Source organism: Heterodontus francisci, chromosome 3 (genome assembly GCF_036365525.1).
Source record: "Heterodontus francisci isolate sHetFra1 chromosome 3, sHetFra1.hap1, whole genome shotgun sequence".
Classification (NCBI taxonomy): Eukaryota; Metazoa; Chordata; class Chondrichthyes; order Heterodontiformes; family Heterodontidae; genus Heterodontus; species Heterodontus francisci.
Genome location: NC_090373.1, coordinates 139,334,419 through 139,355,774, shown reverse-complemented (window position 1 = coordinate 139,355,774; position 21,356 = coordinate 139,334,419). Strand labels below are relative to the sequence as shown.

Sequence of the window (21,356 nt, the reverse complement as noted above, 5' to 3'; positions counted from 1 at the left end):
CCCAAATTACACAGGCCATAAATTTCCTGTAACTTCGCCAAAAATTATAGTATAGCTATCAATCTACAAAAACACAGCAACTGAAAGTAATATCTATTGAGCACACAGGATAATATTTGGTGCTTTACCCAAATAGAAATACAAAAGTTGCTGGATGCATAAATCCAAAGATTGAGACCTAAGTCTTGCTGTTTATTCTCTTTGCATTGATATTATTTGCAAGCTTATTGAAGCTCTTTTTAACCAAGGCAGCATAATAGCTATTTATCATTGCAGGAATACTGTGATACAGGCATATTGTGGTTGTGAGCTTCATGTGGAGGTGGAATGCCTGGTGTGCACTCTGTGGAGTAGCAGTAAAATAAAAAGAAAATGTTCTTCTGAAACAAAATTTTAAAAGCATTATTCTAGAAATGCCTTTTGAGGCAAGAACTGTAATTGGTGGAAAATGCTAGAGTGAGGAAGGACAGTTTAAAAGGCTGCAATGAATGATATGCAGGTGTGTGTGCCTACGATGCTTGGAGTCAAGAAGTGCCATATGCCACAAATAAACCTATATTAAATCCATATGTGTGGTAAAGAAACTATTTGAATATTCCACTACAGTTGAAAGTATGAAAGAAAGAGTACCTCAGAAAATTTCCCATATATTTTATTGTCAATTTTTGGTAAGTTGATGCTCCTCACAATTAAAACCAACAATGAAGTTAGCCATTCAAAAAGACCTGTCTACACACATGGTTCTGTCTGTATCTGTGAAATAACTATATAGGCCATATAGACAAATAGTCCATTAATAAATTGGGTAGATTTATTTTATATATTCTAGTTTCATGGTTATTTTTAAAATCTATAAAACTACATTTCAAGTACTTTTAAAGTCAGTTGTAACTATAGACATTGTAATCATTTAACTAAATGAATTAACATCAGATCCACAGTAGCACAATACTTTTTTTTACTGCACATTAGTAATTAGGAGAATTTAAATGTATATAATGCCAAAATATATAAAAGCTCCAACCCCAAATTTTGAAGACAAATTATTCTCAATGGAGGTGATTTCTCCTTCTACTTTGATTTCCAGTAGAATTACTTAACTTCAATATATTAAATAGCAGACTACTCAAATGTTAATGCAAATAGAATGCAGGAAAAAATCCAGCTCGACTTTAGGAGGAAAGAAAACACTTGAATGGCATAACACCACTGCAGTTTTCAACATGCTCGGATTTAGACGTTTATGAAGTTCACAGTGATATTTTACAGTCCAGTTACACAGTTTGAACTCTTTAATGTGAATTCCTCTTAATAACCATTGCTGAAGGACAAATAACCATAGAAAACAGCTTACTGAAGTTTAAAAGATGGGCACCAAGATCCGCAAACATTGTTCTTGAAACAACATGGCCTAGGAAATGAAATTGTAAAGAAAAATCAACCTTTTCTTTCTTCTTCATTTTGCCTTCTCTAGGGATCTATTAGTTAGAGCAAAATGCTTCCTTCAATGTTTTCGCCAAATGTTGATAATGTGTGATATTGCACAAACTAATTTAGAAGCTTTCCCCTTCACCACTATTTTTATTAAATAGAAAAAAGGAATTCAGTCTTGTTTCCAGCTACTGCTCTTTCTGGAGCTTCTGTGCTTTTCTCTCTATTGAAAATATCAGTGTTTGTCAGTTTGTGTAGGATCGTTTATGAAATGCCACTGAATTGCTTTAATACTCAGAGTCTTAAAATGGTGAGTAGGTACAGGGTGTTGGGGGTGGGTGGGAGAGGCGGGTAGGTCCTTGTTTGTTAAAAGATCATCTGTATTTTGCTACAAAATAAGATGGTCAGTATTTTGTGATTACAACAACGTACCATTAAAGGAACAATTGAAGGCATTTTAAATGCTGAGAATGATAGCGATTTGAGTTGAATAAGAGATGATTTTAAAACCATACAACTGAATTTATTTCTATTTTAAAACTTAATTTCTATTAAAACATGGCAAAAATCACATTTCAACTATTACTGCCCTGAAATATTAAAGCTTTCAAAGAATGGATCAATACATATTTTCATTTTTTTTGATATATGGCTATGATCTCAATGCCACTAGATTGTGACTCCCTGATTTTCAGGAAGACAGAAAATGGAAGTCAGCACTATTTGCGCACAACACATGTACCACAGAGTTCAATCTTCACTGCAAGCTTTCTTCCTAAATCTCAGAAGCATAACCTATGCAACAGGTTATTTGCTAAGTAGGAAGTTTTAATATTGAACTTTAACTGTGCTGGATGTTATACCGCAAGTACGTTCCACTGAGTCATTTCTTTTCACAAATGCTACGGTCTTCTAACAGGATAAGTAGCTAAGTCTAGCTAAAAGAGTGAAGCATAGGTTGAGTATACTGCAATGAGTGGCTCACCTGCAGACTCGTCAAAACATCTTCATCTACTACTAGACTCAAATCAGAAGTGCAATGGAATACTTGCCATTTTCCATGATGGATGCAACTCCAATATTCAATAAGCTCAACCCAATCCAAGCCAGAGCACTCCGAATGATTGGCATTCCTACCACTGAATTCAAAATTCACTGTAGCAACTATAAAACTAAGTTCAGTGGCACCTCACATTACTGCAACATCTACCACAGAAAAGAATAATCCTGGTATCTCCTATCTAACACCACAAGGACTGCAGCAGTTCAAGATGGTTCACCACTTCCTTCTTGGGGCAACTAAGGATGGGCAATAAATGTGGCCTTGTTAGTCTCTCCTAGAGGCATCAATGCACAAAGAGATGTCTAGTTATATTTTGAAGTCAGTAATTTATAGTAACACAGGAACATAGGAACAGGAGGAGTAGACAAGAAAAACAAGGTGCACAAAGAATTGAGAGAGACTGATAACACTAGAGCAAGAAGTGATAAGTTTTAGGTGGGGTCAGAGTAATGAGGTCTAAATTAAGTTTATTGTTCATGCATGCGAATACACAGAGTGTGATAAATAAAGTTAGTGAGCTGGAGGCACAGATCATCACGTGGGAATGTGATATTGTGGCAATGACGGAGACCTGGCTCAAAAATCAGCAGGACTGGGTACTAAATATTCCTGGATAAAAGGTGTTCAGGATAGATGGAGGGGTGGGGAAGAAAGGAGGAGGGGTAGCAGTGTTGATTAAGGAGAACATTACAGTGCTGGAGAGAGACAATGTCCTAGAGGGGTCAAGGACAGAATCTATTTGGTTAGAACTAAGAAAAAAATAAAGGTACCATAACACTACTGGATATATTCTATAGGCCACCAACTAGCTTACAGAGAAAGAAATTTGCAAGGAAATTAAGTGAACAGCAGCAGGCCGTCCCTGGGATCAAGGACCCCGGAAGCAGATGTCCCACCTGCTGAGAGCTGCTGGCTAATTAGAGCTCTTTAAATGAGCCAGTAGAGCACTCACTCAAGGCCCTGGAAGCAGAGGTAAGTCAGGGTGAGAGAGGATTCTTGGGGTAGGGGGTTGTAGGGGATTGGCAGCAAGGGCAAGCGGTGGCTCTCAGCGGGCTCCCCCTTCCCGATGCCAGGTCCCTCATTCAGGCACTGTGCCTTTTAACGAAGGACCCCACCCCCCCCCCACCCCAGAGCCGGCAAGCAACCCACACGGGCTAATTCCAGCAGTGGCGGGATGAGGCCTTTAAGTGGGCATTAATTACCCACTTAAGGGCCTCAATTGGCCGTGGTGTGGGAAGACTATTCACAGGCCTTCCCGCCCTGGACATAATTTGGAGGAAGGGAGAGCATATAATTGAGTGGAATTGTGTAGATAGTCACATGGGACTACGATGTCGTGGTGATAATGGAGACCTGGCTCAAAAATTGGCAGGAATGGGTACTAAATATTCCTGGATAAAAGGCATTCAAGAAAGACAGGGGCAGAAAGAAAGGAGAAGGGCTAGTAGTGTTGATTAAGGAGAATTTTACAGTGCTGAATATATTCTATAGGCCACCCTTGGTCGTTGATCCCAGGGAAGGCCTGCCACTGAGCACTTAAGTGCCTAATTGGCACTTGATCCGGCAGGCCTTCCCCAGGAGGCACCATTCGCAGCTCCCCAGATACTGAAGCAGTCTGTGCAGAAATACAGCAAGGCCTGGACAATATCCAGGCTTGGGCTGATAACAGGCAAGTAACGTTCGTGCCACACAAGTGCTTCCAGGCAATGACCATCTCCAACAAGAGAGAATCTAACCATCTCCCCTTGACATTTAATGGCATTACCATCACTGAATCCCCCACCATCAACATCCTAGGGGCTACCATTGACCAGAAAGTGAACTAAAGTAACCATATAAATACCGTGGCTACAAAAGCAGGTCAGAGGCTGGGAATCCTGCAGTGAGTAACTCACCTCCTGACTTCCCAAAGCCTGTCCACAATCTACAAGGCGCAAGTCACCGGTGTGATGGAAAACTCTCCACTTGCCTGGATGGGTGCAGCTCCAACAACACTCAAGAAGCTCGACATCATCCAGGACAAAGCACCCCATCCACAAACATTCACTCCCTCCACCCCCGACGCACCTTGGCAGCAGTGTGTACCATCTACAAGATGCACTGCAGCAACGCACCAAGGCTCCTTAGACAGCACCTTGCAAACCCGCGACCTCTACCAACTAGAAGGATAAGGGCAGCAAATGCATGGGAACACCACCACCTGCAAGTTCCCCGCCAAGTCACACACCATCCTGACTTGGAACTATATCGCTGTTCCTTCACTGTCGCTTGGTCAAATCCCTGGAACTCCCTTCCTAACAGCACTGTGGGTGTACCTACCTCACATGGACTACAGCGGTTCAAGAAGGCAGCTCACCACCACCTTCTCAAGGGCAATTAGGGATGGGCAATAAATGCTGGCCTAGCCAGCGACGCCCACATCCCATGAATGAATGAAAAATAAGGAGGCGGTGAAGTGGGGCTCTCACCAGCACTTTTGCTGGTGGTCGAGACTCCCGTCACCAAGACAAAATCCCGGCCTTGACCCATTTGACCCATCTCATTGCCCAAAACTAGATCCAGCAATTCCTCCTTCCTCGTTGGCCTGGAAACATACTGATTCAGAAAATTCTCCTAAATACACGTCAGACATTCTACCCTTTACACTATTGCTATCCCAGTCTATATTAGGATAATTAAAATCCCCCATTATAACTACCCTATAGATTTTGCACCTCTCTGTAATTTCCTTGCAAATTTCTTTCTGTAATGTTCTCCTTAATCAACACTGCTACCCCTCCTCCTTTCTTTCCTCCATTATCAGTCCTGAACATCTTGTATCCAGGAATATTTAGTACTCACTCCTGCCCATTTTTGAGCCAGGTCTCTGTTATTGCCACAACATCATATTCCCACGTGACTATCTGCGCCATCCGACTCAATTATATGATCTCCCTGCCTCCAAACCCAAGGATAAAATTCCACCCCCAAGTGTCAGTACGCAAACATTTAGGGGACGGTGAACATAGTATCATACGGTTTAGATTTAGGTTAGCTATGGAAAAGACAAAGAGCAATCCAGAGCAAAAGTAATTAATTGGTGTGGGCCAATTGGGGTGAGAATGGATCTGGCCCAGGTAAACTGGAATCAAAGATTGGCACAAAAAACTGTAACCCAACAATGGGCTACCTTTCAAGAGGAGATAGTTCGAGTATAGTTGAGGTACATTCACACAGGGGGAAAAGTAGGACAAACAAAGCAAGAGCTCCCTAGATAAATAAAGAGACAGAGGGGTAAGATAAAGCAGTAAAAGGATACATATGATAGATGCCAGGTTGATAACACAAGTGAGAAATAGGCTGAATATTGAAAGTTCAAAGAGAAAAGCAAAAAGAGACTATAATGAGAGACTGGCAGCTAACATAAAAGGGAATCCAAAAGTCTTCTATAGGCATATAAATATCAAAAGGGTGGTAAAAGGAGGAGTGGGGCCAATCAGGGAGTGAAAAGGAGTTTATTCATGGAGGAGGGGGCATGACTGAGGTGCTAAATGACTACTTTGCATCTGTTTTTACCAAGGAAGATGCTGCCAAAGTTGTAGTGATCTAGCATCTATTGACATTTGCTGAAGAGAGTTCCAAACTTCTACCACATTTTGCACGTAGAAGTGTTTCCTAATTTCACTCTTGTACGATCTGACTAATTTTTTCACTGTGCTCCCCAGTCCTAGAATCAAATTTTAAGACTCAAAGAGAAATTGTTACTTAAAAGACAGGAATAAAGGCTTAAAACAGCTGGGCTGAATGGCCAGTTTCTGTGCTGCAGCTTCTACGATTCTATGGGAACACTGTTAATGTGCTGTTCCTAAGGTCACATCCATTGCACAGACTTCCACACTGTAGAATCATTTCAATGTAATAAAAATAAAATTGCAATCACACATGTAAAACATCAGCAGGCATGAATAACAAATTCTGTTGCTTTTTCGGAACAGTTGCATTTTAAACAGCTCCTACACTTGGTTTCAAAAAACTATTTAACAAATGCAAAGGGTACAGTCATAAATAAACTGGAGTTGTAAAATATAGTCTTTTATATCAACTGGAGTAATCAGTTCAGCCATGAATTTATTGAATGGCGGAGCAGGCTCGAAGGGCCGAGTGGCCTACTCCTGCTCCTAATTCATATGTTCATATGTTCGTACGTATATTTCACACTAACTTTTTTCCTGCAAAAATTGAACCAACATTAGAATAAGTGGCTTGCAATTGATTCACCTGGAGAGAACAGGTTTTAACCCTTTGATATTGCTCTTGCATTTTCTCATTTGATAAATAAGCAAAGATTTTATTTATTGCAAACTGTTGCTTGTTATCTGCTGTGAGCAACTAAATGCTATATTTATTGTGAATTGTGTTCTTCCCAGATATTAAATTTAAAAGGGAATATTGATTTTGAAACATTGCTGCTTATGATGATTCTTCAACACTCTTAAAAAGGTTAACATTGTAATTATGGTATCTATCAATGCAGGATGAGAACATATTACTAAAGTATTTGTGCAACAAAAATAACTCCAGCCATGTACCAGCTCCTATCACTCAATGTGCCAAAACTTTCCAGACCCATTTTGTAACAGTTTACAGCTTTCACTTGGGCACCCTGCCCTCACGTTTCATAGAAGTACTACACTTTGCTAGAATGAGTAACACACGCAGTTTATTAACTCTCGAAGTCCACCATGCAGTACTAGTTGACTTGATCATACTGTTGCAGAAGTAACTAAAGGTGACTTGTGAACAATTGACTTCACATGATAAATATCATTGTAACAACATAACAAGAACAGTGTGCCTTTTTTCTTAATAATCCGCCATGCTGTCAAATAAAATAGTCATAGAATACTCAAGTTCAAGTAAGAGGCTGTTTGTTTGTGATTATTAGAAGGATATTCACAGCAACACTACAGAATGCAGCCAAATGCAGATCAGTGCCATCTGCTTATGCACACTTTCACCAATCAATCAACCATTCAAGCAGCAAGAAAAGTCAGCAGTGAAAAGGAAGGTGGGGGGGGGGGGAGCGGGGAAGTTGGTGGGACAAATGGAGGATCATACAGCTGTCATCAGTTGCTGAATAAGCACGATCCTTAGCTCAAACTATACAAAATATAGCACAGAAATCTTCTGGGAATCAATATTTTGCTTCAAACTGCAAACTAGTACCTAATGAGCAGGATTGGGAACTATACTGTAGCTCATATGTTCTTTCCAAGTCCTGTGTGCGCTTGACTAAGGGAAAGGAAATAAACTTTCTTTTCTCTTCAACGACTATGAAATATTGCTGATCATTTTTTAGTACTGGTCTTATTCAGAACATTAAAATACTGCAGTTAATTATTATGTGCACATGCAGACACAGTTTTATGTTTGGGCACGTACGCACTTTCACACGTGCACATAACCAAATGGTCATCCAGAAATGGAAAAACAGCCATTCTTTTCCTCCTTTCTTGAAATTAAGGGTGCTGAGATCAATTGCAGTAATAGGATTCCACCCTGAATGGAATTAACTAAATTAGCATTAATTAGATAGATGAGGACTAGAACTTGCTTGATCTGTATCGTTTGTAGTACACTGTGCAATCGACTTACATATTGAGCCATTGGGAGATCTTTTTAACTGAACTAAACTTTTCATGAAAGAAAACACTGTCCTAACTTGATTTTAGTGCTTACTTATTAAGATAATCTAAATCATGACTTCAAAGTGTAATTTTAACCATTAACCTTGTGCTACTGTTATAATATTTCTAGATTTTTAAAAAATTCTTTCATGGGTTGTGGGCGTCACTGGCAAGGCCAGCATTTGTTGCCCGTCCCTAATTGCCCTCGTCAACTGAGTGGCTTGCTCGGCCATTTCAGAGGGCAGTTAAGAGTCAACCACATTGTTGTGGGTCTGGAGTCACATGTCGGCCAGACCAGGTAAGGATGGCAGTTTCCTTCCTAAAGGACATTAGTAAACCTGATGGGTTTTTATGACAATCGATGATAGCTTCATGGCATCATTACGGAGACTAGCTTTCAATTCCAGATTTAATTAATTAATTGAATTTGAAGCAGTGACCCCCGGGCATAAGCCTGGGCCTCTGGATTATTAATTCAGTGACATTACCATTACGCCACCATCTCCCTTGTGATATTACAGAATATAATTGAAAGGACGCTGATGCTAACTACGAAAAATTTTAAATGATAACAGATTTGTAGAAATACACTGAACTTACAGGGCTGGATTTTGTGCTGGCAGCAGGGCCCCCGGCGCCGGGCTGAAAAGGCAGGGGGAGCCCTGCCTCTGCATTTTTCACCCCTCCCCTCCGAAGCGATCCTCTGGTCTTTTTGTGCCAAAGTTTTAAGAGACGAGATCCCCGTCCCTTTAAAGATTTTAAAAGGATGGGAATCCTGCCTCCAAGAGCTGCCGGCCAATCAGAGGGCCGGCAGCTCAACAGTACTGGCAATTCCACTGGGAGCAGTGGCTACTGCCAGTACTGCAAATGCCTCAGATCCAGGCCCAGCAGTGGAACCGTGGAACAGAGGTAGGTGAGGCGGGGTTGCTGGGGCCAATCCGGAAGGCCCCGGCAAGTGGGGGATAGGGGGTGGTCATTCAGTCCAGGGGGAGGGGGATCCCAGGGGGTAAAGTTATTCCCAGTGGGGGTCCTCCGTGGGCCACAAATTGCCCACAGAGGGGGAACCCCCCCCCCCCCCCCCACATCTGCAAGGAGGGAGCCTCCTTTTACAAGGCATCCTCCATGCACGGGGGAGGCTCCCCCCCAACCACCGCTGATAACATCCCAGCGGCGATGGGAAGAGGCCCTTAAATGGCTATTAATGGGCCACTTAAGGGCCTTAATTGGTCTCTGGGCGGGAAGGCCGTCATTGGCCTATACCATCCTCGGAAAGATCACTGGACGATGTGCCCTCCACTCCCCCCGCCACCTGTCGCAATACTCCGTACCCCCCCGCCTCCGATTCCACCTTGGTGGGGCCCATAAAATCCCAGCCACTGTGACAGAACAGATTTCAGTTTCGCTTGAGAGGATTTGACCACTAGTTTCAAGAATCAGTTGATCTAGAGTTTCAGGTTAACATATTTCCACAGCTTTATAGGATAAAATCATGATGCATTTTTCATTTCTTTCTTTCCTCTGTTCCTGAAGGCAGCCCTCCAGCAGCTCACCCAAGTAACCGTTCTGCAAGTTTTGAACCAGTATATCTGCATTGGCTCTTGAACATAAAAGGCACCAAGACAAGTCAGATTCTGTTGGCATCCAACAAAAACACACATGAACCTTCCAGCATGGGTTACTGAAAAGTAATCAGGAATGAGAATCCTGGCTGATTTTTACCCTTACCTGGGGCACTGAGGCAACAGTAATAGCTGTCCTGCCACCTAAGCTGAAATCAGCTAATGGAGCACAGGCCAGAATTTGAATCCAGGACCTTTTCGACTGAATAGTTTAGAAGTACACAAGATGGTACCTTGATTGACTAATCCACAGTGCACTTCTAGATGATTTCTAATTATTTACGAGAAAAACAGAAAAAGTCTACCACAATTGATAAAGAGGTGCAGGCAATGCTATTGACAGGTACTAATTCCCTTTTCCTCACTGAAAGCTTAGATACTAATTCTCTTATCTTTTGCCGCTCTCCTCTTATGGGAGAAAATTTCCCTGCATTGCTTTCCCTTCACATGTTCAGACTGGAAGTGTTTTCATTCTACAGTGGAAAGAAATCACTACTTCCTGAATCTACACACCCCTTTTCCCTGCAGATTAATATACAAAAACATTTTTCCAGTAAGGCCAGTGTCAAAATTTGAACACTTCAAAGCCACTCTGGTTTTCAAAGACCTGGATGAACTACCAGCATTTAACTGGTACCAGGAGTTCTGCACAGCTGAGTACAGACAAAAAATAACTTTGGTATGGTGGTGACTTTCAACTTAACTTGTCATAAAAACATGGTTGAGTTGCCATTTACAATGCAGTGAATTCAACATTTTAAAATACTCTTTTATACAAATAATCTGCAAATGCACATTAATTAAAGCTAGAAAAATGCATCAAATTAGATTCTAATGTATTTTTGCCACAGCAGTACTACATTATGAACTGAATTACACTAGGGAACGGAAATTGCATTTACAGTAGTATTATTAAATATCAAGTGGAATGATGCAATTACTCTCACAAGATTATAGTTATCAAATCATTGGTTCCAATAATAGAAATTTAATACATTACCACTTTCCCTTTCACATAAACATTACTGTAGTCAAATGTAGAATTTTTCAAAAAACGAGGCTGTAAAATTACAGGCAGCTGTTTATTGTGCATCAATCGATTTCCTAACTGCCAAGAGGAGGTGTCATTACTGCTTCCCCCACCAAGTCACTCCCACTGTGCTTATCGGTTTTTCTTATTCCCAGTGACTTCCTGAAATGAATTATGGCATTCGATACATCTTAACAAGTGTTTCTAATTGGAAGGAAAGGGAAAGAAAACTTTTACATAAAACAGTATTTGGCAAACAATCCAGTCTAATAGCTTCCTTTGCAAGTGTGAGTTTGAAGTCTGATCATAACTTAGAATTGAATGTATTAACAATATGCAAAGGTTTTTTTATGACACAAAAATCATCTGTAGCACAAAATACAACATGGATGTTTTCAGTACCACTACAAATGTAGCTCTCTACTAATGGATATTTGCCACAACACTAGGGATTAGCACTTGGCTGCACTAGCTGTGGGGGGAAGGGGGGCGTTATCTTCATACAGAAAGGCTATTATATTTCTGCTTTATCAGTCAGTAAAATAAATACTTTTGTCAGTGTATGTGGTATAATTTCATGAGCTGTTAAATCACATGATTTAATTTTGCCTGCCTGCTGGCACTACTTATTAGAATATTCCTGCCGTTAAAAATGCATTAGAGTCATAGAGTCATCAAGTTACATAGCACAGAAACAGGCCCTTCGGCCTATCGTGTCTCTGCCGGCCATCAAGCACCTATCTATTCAAATCCCATTTTTCAGCACTTGTATGCTATGGCGTTTCAAGTGCACATCTAAATACTTCTTAAATGTTGAGAGTTCCTGACTCTACCACCCCATCAGGTAGTGTGTTCCAGATTCCAACCACCCTCTGGGTGCAAAACGTTTTCCTCAAATCCCCTCTAAACCTCCTGCCCCTTACCTTAAATATATAAGGACATAAGAATATAAGAACTAGGAGCAGGAGTAGGTAATTCAACCCCTCGAGCCTGCTCCGCCATTCAGTACGATCATGGCTGATCTCATCTCGGCCTCTACTCCAATTTCCTGCCCGTTCTCCATAACTCTTCAACCCATTACTAATTAAAAATCTGTTTATCTCCTCCTTATATTAACTCAATGTCCCAACATCCACCGCACTCGGGTAGTAAATTCCACAGACTCATGACCCTTTGAGAGAAGTAATTTCTCCTCATCTCTGTTTTAAATCTGCTACCCCTTATCCTAAAATTATGACCTCTCATTCTAGATTGCCCCACCAGAGGAAACTCCTCTCTACGTCTACTTTGTCAATCCACTTAATCATCTTATATACCTCAATTAGATCTCCTCTCATTCTTCCAAACTCTAGAGAGCAAAGGCCTAAGCTGCTCAATCATTTTCCCGACTCTCTGTTTTCTGCTGGTTAGCCAATCCTCTATCCAAGCGAATAAATTGCCCCTAACCCCATGTGATCTTACATTGTGTATTAACCTTTTGTGCGGCACCTTATCAAATGCCTTCTGGAAGTCCAGATATACTACATCTAAAGGATCCCCATTATCCACTTTGCATGTTACATCTTCGAAGAACACTAGCAAATTAGTCAAACACGATTTATCCTTCATAAAACCATGCTGACTCTGATGGATTGCGTTTTGACTTTCTAAATGTTCTGTTATTACTTCCTTAATAATGGATTCTAACAACTTCCCAACGACAGATGTTAAACTAACTGGTCTATAGTTTCCTACTTTTTGCCTCCCTCCCTTTTTGAATAATATATTAGCTTTTTTCCAATCCACTGGAACTTTTCCCACATCCAGGGAATTTTGGAATATTATAACCAATGGATCCACTATCTCCGCTGCCACTTCTTTTAAGACCCTAGGATGTAGGCCATCAAGCCCTGGGGACTTGTCTGCCTTCAATCCCAATAGTTTTCTCAATACTTTTTCCCTAGTGATAATGATTGTTCTAAGTTCCTCCCTTTCTATAACCTCTGCATTACCTGTTACTATTGGGATGGTACTAACGTCCTCCACCGTGAAAACTGAGGCAAAATACTGATTTAGTGTCTCCACCATTTCTGCGTTCCCATCTATTAACTCCCCAGTCTCATCCTCCAAGGGACCAACATTCACTTTAGCTACTCTCTTCCCTTTCATATACTTACAGAAGCTTTTGCTATCCGTTTTTATATTTTGTGCTAGTTTTCTTTCATAATTTACCTTTGCTCTTTTTATTACTTTTTGTGCCCCCTGGTTATTGATTAGTATGAGACATTGCTATGTTTCTATACACTGTGCAGAATAATATCCCTCAGAATACATCCCAAAGCTGTAAAACAACCTATGGTTGTGATGTTCTGAATAAACCACTCACATTACATCACAATCTCAACCTCTTGATGTGCTACTATTTTCCTTTGCTCACTAAATGCCATAACAAGGTACAGCTGGAAAAAACTGTAGCAAGGTCAATGTGGTGGTTTTGATCTGTTGGTTGCTGAAGAGACATGAAGAAAGTGCACTGGAATACAGACAGGAAAATCACACATATTCCACAGTGTTTGTTCAAGCAACCTCGGGCCTTCACATGATGGCTAAATCTGTATTTGAACTTCGAGACACAAAGGACAAAGTTTCAAGTAAGGAAGCTAATTTGGGAGAGCATTTCACAAGCAGTAGAAGCAATGACTGAGCCTCTGCCACTAATATTCCCTTCAGGTTCCTTGGGTCAACATTGAGTGCGAAAGAACAGCTGTAGCTTGTGTTCCTGCCACAAACAAGGAGGCCTGGCTTTTGTACTAGCAAACAAAGTAGATAATGCATTAATTTAATATGCCACCAAAGAGTTATTTTCCTGGTAAATTGGAGTAGGATGAAAAAGTAGGAGAGAGAGACACCCAGACAGATGGAGGGGCAAAATTGGTCTACGCCAGCAGCGTAAAACATGCTTGTGGCAAATTGCCATCCAATTTTTCAACACACCCAATATCCTTTCCACTGAAGTTCACAAAAAGACAGTTTAAACTCTTTTGAGAGAGTCCTTTCTAGTCTCACTGTCACTTCTATTGGGTTTGAAATTATAAATCTTGGCAATATTTTCCAAGTTAATGGAAAATGAAAACTGCCAATTCACTATGAGCCTATTTCGTGCTGCTGGTGAAGTGAAAGTACAGGCCCACTACAACACCCTGACAGTAATTCTGTAGTGGTTTTACAACAGTATAATAAATGAAAAACCTACATTTCACAATATCTGAATAACAATTTCAACTGTAATGAATACAGCATCATAACTACCTCCCAATTGGGACTGCTCTAAGTTACCTAATATAATAATGTACAATTCAAACAACCTTCATATTTCCATGCAAATCAAATGTGAAACCAGGGGATGAAATTAGTCGAGCTGAGGGGGTGGGGATGGAGGTGGGGGTGATCCCAGCGCCAGGCCGAAAAGGTGAGGGAATCCCTGCCTCGGCCTTTTGGAGCTCCCCCGGCAAAATTCAATGGCACTTGGGCAATTAACATAACTCAACTGCCCTTTAAGGACTGGGATCCTGCCTCCAAGAGCTGCCAGCCAACACAGCTCAGTCATATTGGTAGCACCACCGGGAGCAATGGCCACTGCTGGTACTACACCAGGCCTGAGAGCAGGCCCAGTGCTGGAGCCCTGGACCCAGGTAATTGTGGCAGGGTCACTGAGGCCAGTTCAGCAGACCCTGGTGGGGGCGGGGGGGCGAGGTGGGGGTGTGATGGGAGGAGGGTGGGCATTGAGGGCGGGGGGAGTTGTTAGCGGAGGGGCAGGCTTTGCACAGATTGTCCAGGGAGGAGGCCCCATCCCCAAAGGGAGGCAGCCTTGTTTTACTGCATGACTGCCCTGCATGGTGGAGGGCCCCCGCTACCACCGCTGGTTAAATTCCAGTGGTGACAGAAAGAGGCCGTTAAGTAGCTAGTGATTGACCACTTAAGGGCCTTAATTAGCCTCTGGGCAGGAAGGCCATCATCAACTATCCTGCCCCCAACAATTGCAATGCGACGGGAAGGCGACGGGCTCTTCACCCCCCCACCTTCTGTCACAATTATATGCCCATCCCATCTGCAAGCCTGTCTCATAGGGGCCCATTAAATTTCACCCCAAGTGTTCAAAAGAAAACCCCATTGATGGTGGAACAGGCTCAAGGGCTGAATGGACGACTCCTGTTCCTATAGATGTGCTCTAATTATACTCATGTCAAGTGCACTGTGGTGTGCTTTTGAGTTAAGGTTATCAAAAGAACAGAATGCATTAGAAACACTTTCTTTCAGTTGTTACATACTTGAAAAACATTTTCAATCAAAGCAGACATTTTTAAGCCACACTTTATTCCCTTATGTGTCCATCAAGTGAGGCCATAAATGTTAACTTTCAGAACATAATGAATATTGCTCCTGAGCATGGCACTTGGATGTAACAGACAAAAAGATATATCTATGTTTCACATTAACTTAATTAATAAAAGTATAACCGGTCATATTTGTTTTTAAAGCAACAGAACTGAAAACCAAGATTAAAATTAACACTCTTGGAAAATACTTATAGTTAAAAATTGGAGCATAATTTCACAAAACTGACTATTACTCCAAAATAAAATCAGTTTGAAACCAAAAACTAGATGTGATTTCCCATGATAGTGATGGCTATTAACAAAACAAATAGGAACATGGATACTGTCCTACTTACCTAACCATTGTTTGTTTCGAAGTCTTTGTGACCTAAATATTTTCAAGAGCTATATAGGACAAGTCTAAGGGATGAAATTACACCCTTTCTTAATGAATCTCTGTTTGGAAATCTACACCATTGTGCTAAAAGCATTTTTCTAACAATAATACTGTTCTGTAAACACATTACTGATAAATAAAAAAGCACCTACCTGTATATATTGTGATCCTTCACAATTAGTGTGATATAACTGCCACTGAATAAATAACATGATCAATTTTTAAGAAAAAAGATTAAAACATCCTTTTAAGAAAATTTGAAGTGAGGTTTTGCAATGAGATCTGTTCCTGTTAAAATTACGAAAATTATAAATATTGCTATTAACAGTTCCTCATCATTGAACATGAAAATTTTAACTCAATACAAGTTTAAGCCACAATCATTTTCACTGGCAAACAAATAAATAATTCACTATATTTCATTCCCTGTGCAGCAAGTGAATATGCCCATGAGATCATTGCAAAGTATAGAAGAATTTTCCCTCAGAAAACTCACTTGGACAAAGGCACAAATTGGAATGCGATGATCATTATTTGCCATGCAAGTGCCAATTACACCAATAGTTTTATCAGAATGAAAGCACTGCATTATTTTTCTTTATTATTTGTGCAAGATTATGAATAAAATGGGTGAAGCTTGTTCTCCTATGGAGAACTATCTCAACATCACTTAGCATCTTTCCCCTGCCAACTGGCTATGCTTGGGAACTCACAGACATGAACCCATGCTTCTGCAACTTGCGATTCAGGGCTGAATTTTATCAGCCCCTTAATGCTGCGGGTTACGGCGCGGGGGCCAGTAAAATTCTGCGGGGAGAGGCCTGCCTTGACCCGCAATGACGAGAAGGGTCCACCGCATATTGCGGCAGTGGGGGGATCTCGGCGCAGGCCCTTCACCTCCATATGCAAATTAGCATTAATAACATGTAAATGCACTTACCTGCAGGCGGCAGCCATCCCACACCGATTTTATGGCCGCCATTTGTGCTCCGCGTGCCTTCGGAACTCCGCATGGAGTTTTCAGGGTGGGAGGGGTGGCAGAGTGGGGAAAACAAATGTTATTGGTTGTGTGAATAGTGGGAAGGGGTTAGAGACCAAATGTTAGAAGGTTGGGGGGGAAGGTTTGGGAAGGGAAGAAAGTTTTTTCTGATATTCAGTGCCACTTAAATGACCATTGGTGGGGGGGGGGGGATGGCATTGGGGAAGGGCTTCCACATATTTATTAACTGTTAATAAAAAATTATGAATAATGTTCCTTTAAATATTAAAATTTCTCCTAAGGGCTTAAAGCCCTTTAAAAATGGCACCGGTGCCTGCGCGGTGGTGCCGGACACCATTGCTGGGGATGTGGCGGTCGCACCCTGCATGTTATCCGGGGTGGCTGCTCCGTCCCCTCTGTTTAAATAAACCCCCGCAGGGGCTGCTTGACGGCACTTCCGTGTCGGAAGGCCGTCGAGTTGAAAGCATGCACCAAGGAGCGCGGCATGCGATTAAAATTCAGCCCTCAGATTTCTTAAAGATGCAACTAGCTTTTGTATATTTTTATGCAACCTGGTGCTAATTTGCTTACAACAGGCTGAAGCTCATGCACGATTGCATTTAATACATAAAGGCAAATTTTGGGGGAGCAAACAAATCTGAGCGACACCAATTTGAATCAGTTCAGATTCAGAATCACCAAAAGTGAAAATGCTAAATTCACAGGAATTGAAAGTATTGGTAAACTCATAATGTAATTCATTAAAATTAAAAAAGGGAGAGAAAAGACATGACTGTTCATGAATGATATAGTCGCTTTATTTGAGCATGATTTCCTCCTTTATTAAAAAAAACTTTCTATTTATGAATTTGGAGTTCTACGTGTAAATTTGAATGATATTGTAATGTTGAACCTCCAATGTCATGTGCCAGTTATAAGTTTACACCTGAGATATGATATCCTTCTTGTTTTTCATTACAAATGGCTTACTCATCCATGTAATCTGCTGACCTCAATTTCAGGACAAGTGTTTTTGGAATGGGAAAGAGGGCAATGGGAAATGGAGAAAATTATTGTGCACTGCATATCTGACGGTGGAGGGGATTGACTGATTTCTGAGACGTATGCAGTCACTTGATGACTTTTAACTTGTATGTCCTACTCATCCCTAAACAACAGTGGGCCAAAATGCAGGGGTGGTTGGATCTGTGCCTTTAATTCATCCTCTACAATCTCTATTTATAATATAATTTGAAATAAACAAGAAGATACTGCTGTCAGTAAGAGTAGTTAGTGTATTGAAATTTTAAATAAGGTTGTAGGTTGATGTCACCATTGCCACGCTATCATGTTTAAGAAGGTAACAGAAAACAGCCAACAGCTACACTATTGTGGAATTATCATTAAAATGGCCTGTATGTTGCACTTTGCAGATTGAGGGCAAGATAAATAGGGGCAGTGCAGGGGGAGGTGGTAGATACAACGAATCAAATATACATTACATATAAATACTTTCTTTCTTTTTCTTTTGGGCCTCCTTATCTCGAGAGACAATGGATACGCGCCTGGAGGTGGTCAGTGGTTTGTGAAGCAGCGCCTGGAGTGGCTATAAAGGCCAATTCTGGAGTGACAGGCTCTTCCACAGGTGCTGCAGAGAAATTTGTTTGTTGGGGCTGTTGCACAGTTGGCTCTCCCCTTGCGCCTCTGTCTTTTTTCCTGCCAACTACTAAGTCTCTTCGACTCGCCACAATTTAGCCCTGTCTTTATGGCTGCCCGCCAGCTCTGGCGAATGCTGGCAACTGACTCCCACGACTTGTGATCAATGTCACACGATTTCATGTCGCGTTTGCAGACGTCTTTATAACGGAGACATGGACGGCCGGTGGGTCTGATACCAGTGGCGAGCTCGCTGTACAATGTGTCTTTGGGGATCCTGCCATCTTCCATGCGGCTCACATGGCCAAGCCATCTCAAGCGTATGTATATATATATATATATATATACACATAACTACATATGCTTTTACCGTTATTGAAGAATAGAGGACAGTAGTATAATTGTTAAGACACTGTGGTTATTATAAGTAACTATTATTAATCAGACAGTACAGCCAACAAGTGCTTCCATTGGCTTTTGTGGTGACTACAGAATTAACACATACAGTAGTTCAACTGTCATATAAGCAGCTGGTTACGAAACATTAGCACTCATGTGACAACACAAATCCTCCCTTAGCAAATTCCTGAATGGTTGCAAGTTGTATCATGGAGAGTGTTACGGTGTTATTGGGGCTGAATAAACAATGGACTGTGGTTTCCAGTGTCATTACTACATGAAAAATAGCTACAAATGGTTTAACTGATACTGGAAGTATTTTATAACTATATGCACACATTTGTTTAATCCAATAGTCTAACTAAAAAGTAAAAACTCAGGAACAGTCCTGCTTAAATACAGAAGAGCGTTGTCATACAAGAAGAAAAGTTCTGTAAAACAAAACAAAAAAAATCCATCCTGTATGAAACTGCTAATATATTAAAATTAATAGTTTTTCTACTTTTTGTCAGCATCCACTAATGCATAATAGGGGGCTCAAACATGGATAAATAGATATTTTATTTTATTTATTTATCCAGCTATGCATTAGATTTGCTTAATACCAAGATATCTTGACCAGTTCACATTACTCTCTCTCTCTCTAGGAATGTCCGATATGTAATCTCCGCAACATGCAAGATCTACATTAAGAGAATGTGAGCTATATTTTAGCAACTGAATAGCTACACAATTAGGAATATTAGCAGCTTTATTTTTGCTTTAAGCTGGCCAAGCTCTGAGTACCTACACATCCCTGGTCAAAGAGTTTACAAAGCTTGTTGGAATATGTTATCAAGCAAGCTAAGGCAAACAAGAGATCAGAATTTCAATTGCTTATAACTCCACTGAAACTTCACAGAAAAATTATCTTTATGTCAATGCTCTTTGGCCTGATTCTCCCATTCTGACTTAATCGCATTTTCTCAAAACATTACACAGAAACTAATAAATGCAACAGTGTTCCAAACTTCTATTATTTTTATATTAAAAATCCAAAAGGCATCATAAACATTTCCAACGAAGCAGTATGTTTTTTTATTTTAAATGGCATGCTAAAAATGTGGCAAGTTACAATGATGAAAAATACATCTCAGCTGGTTGGACACATTTTGTTGATGAAAGGACAACAGCTTGATGCATCATAACAATTATTCAAAATTTCAGTTAAAAAAAGAAACATAAAGTATGTTAATTAATGGACAAACAGTGCCAACATCAAAAATAATGGCTTTGAGAAATTCCCAGTATCATTTCCTATTTCATTTTTAAAAATTCATTACATGCGGAAATGTTCCATTCAAAGATAATTACATCTAGGCAGAAAGAAATCTCCTTCAATTCCCTCAGATTATTTTTCCACCAAACTATATAATGACAAATTAATTTTACAATCCTATCCAATTTAGTTCTGGTGGTATTTTGGAAAGAAAAAATACGAAAAACCCAAATAATGAACTTGTGTTAATAACTAAAACTTCAACAATGAAATTCTATGGACACCTTTCAAATATTTTCCTTTCTCAACATGAAGTAATCATTGTAAAAAAAAGATTTACATTGCAATTCACTCACCAATCGTTCATTTAAGTCCTGTGGGTCTTCCATGAGGGGGGTTCCTAGGTTTCCTTTCTCTTTAATTTGCAGAAGCTTTTGCTGCCCCTCCAGATTATAGTATGCTTGCTGAAAGAAAACCAGATTGCATTTGCTTCTACTCTTTATGTGTAGGCTAATTTTAATCGAAACATTTATATGGCACATGAGATTTTGACTTGTTTCCTTTTATAAAAAAAAATGTGCGACATTTGTGTGGAAACATTTGAAATATGGTCTCATTTGGTAAAGTAACTACCTAAAATGTGGCAACAAAGCAGCCAGTCCGAAGGTGCTTTATAAAGTGTGTGAGCAGTTCCTGTAAAACCAACCACAAAGCCAGCTCCTGAGAAAATAACATTGGAAAAAAAGTTTTAGAATACAGAGCAAAACACTCAATATGCATTTAGTGACAACCCCCCTAACTGCAAATCGGCCTGGTATTCTAGCAGAAAGGATTCTTATCCAATTACCAATCTACAATCCCTTCTCAAAGGCACAATAAATTCCTTTAGGATTATGCGAAATACACATAATGATAGAGAACAGGCTGCTTCTCGTAACGTGCAAAATGATAGGCACTAACCTGGTTATGTCAGGCTGATCAAGTAAGCTGCTTGCTGTGGGAGATAGGAGGGCGATATGAATAGCAAGCACCTAATAAAATCATTGCCCCAGCTTAATGAAGTTTACGTATTTCAGTTACATCATTCTATCTACAAAGATGAAAATATATTTTGATGGTACACTTATACAACATTATTGTGGTAAGTGAGTAAAACATTTTTTACTCTCATCTTTTGCCCTGCTGCCTTAAAGTGTTCAATTGCCTGCTAAAGGTTTCAAATGACAAAACTAAACCAGTGTGACAGTTGCAGGAGGCCAATTAGCACCTTTCAAGCTGTCTTGACACTACATGTGTGACACACTGATGTCCATTGATACACTTTTCTTTTGCTCAAACATTTGACTTTCTCCCCTCTCCCTTCTTGATATACAAATATTTATTTCCAGTATATTTACATTTTCATCCTGTCTGTTTCAAGTTTTTTTTGTAACAACCCAATTCTGTTAATATATCTGAATGAGAATGACTAGGTCATTGTTCTATGGCACTGCATTTACTGCA

At 40.3% G+C, this 21,356-nt stretch overlaps 1 protein-coding gene across 1 annotated transcript in view; it reads right to left on the bottom strand.

Annotated features, from left to right (window-relative positions):
* eya4 (EYA transcriptional coactivator and phosphatase 4) overlaps positions 1-20,257 on the bottom strand; it is a 549,227-nt gene extending 528,970 nt beyond the window's left edge. Inside the window, exon 1 of the mRNA XM_068026406.1 lies at positions 20,210-20,257. Within this exon, the coding sequence (XP_067882507.1) occupies positions 20,210-20,242 (33 nt within the window). The 5' untranslated portion in view covers positions 20,243-20,257. The remainder of the gene's footprint in view (positions 1-20,209) is intronic.
* Positions 20,258-21,356: the final 1,099 nt, after the last annotated feature.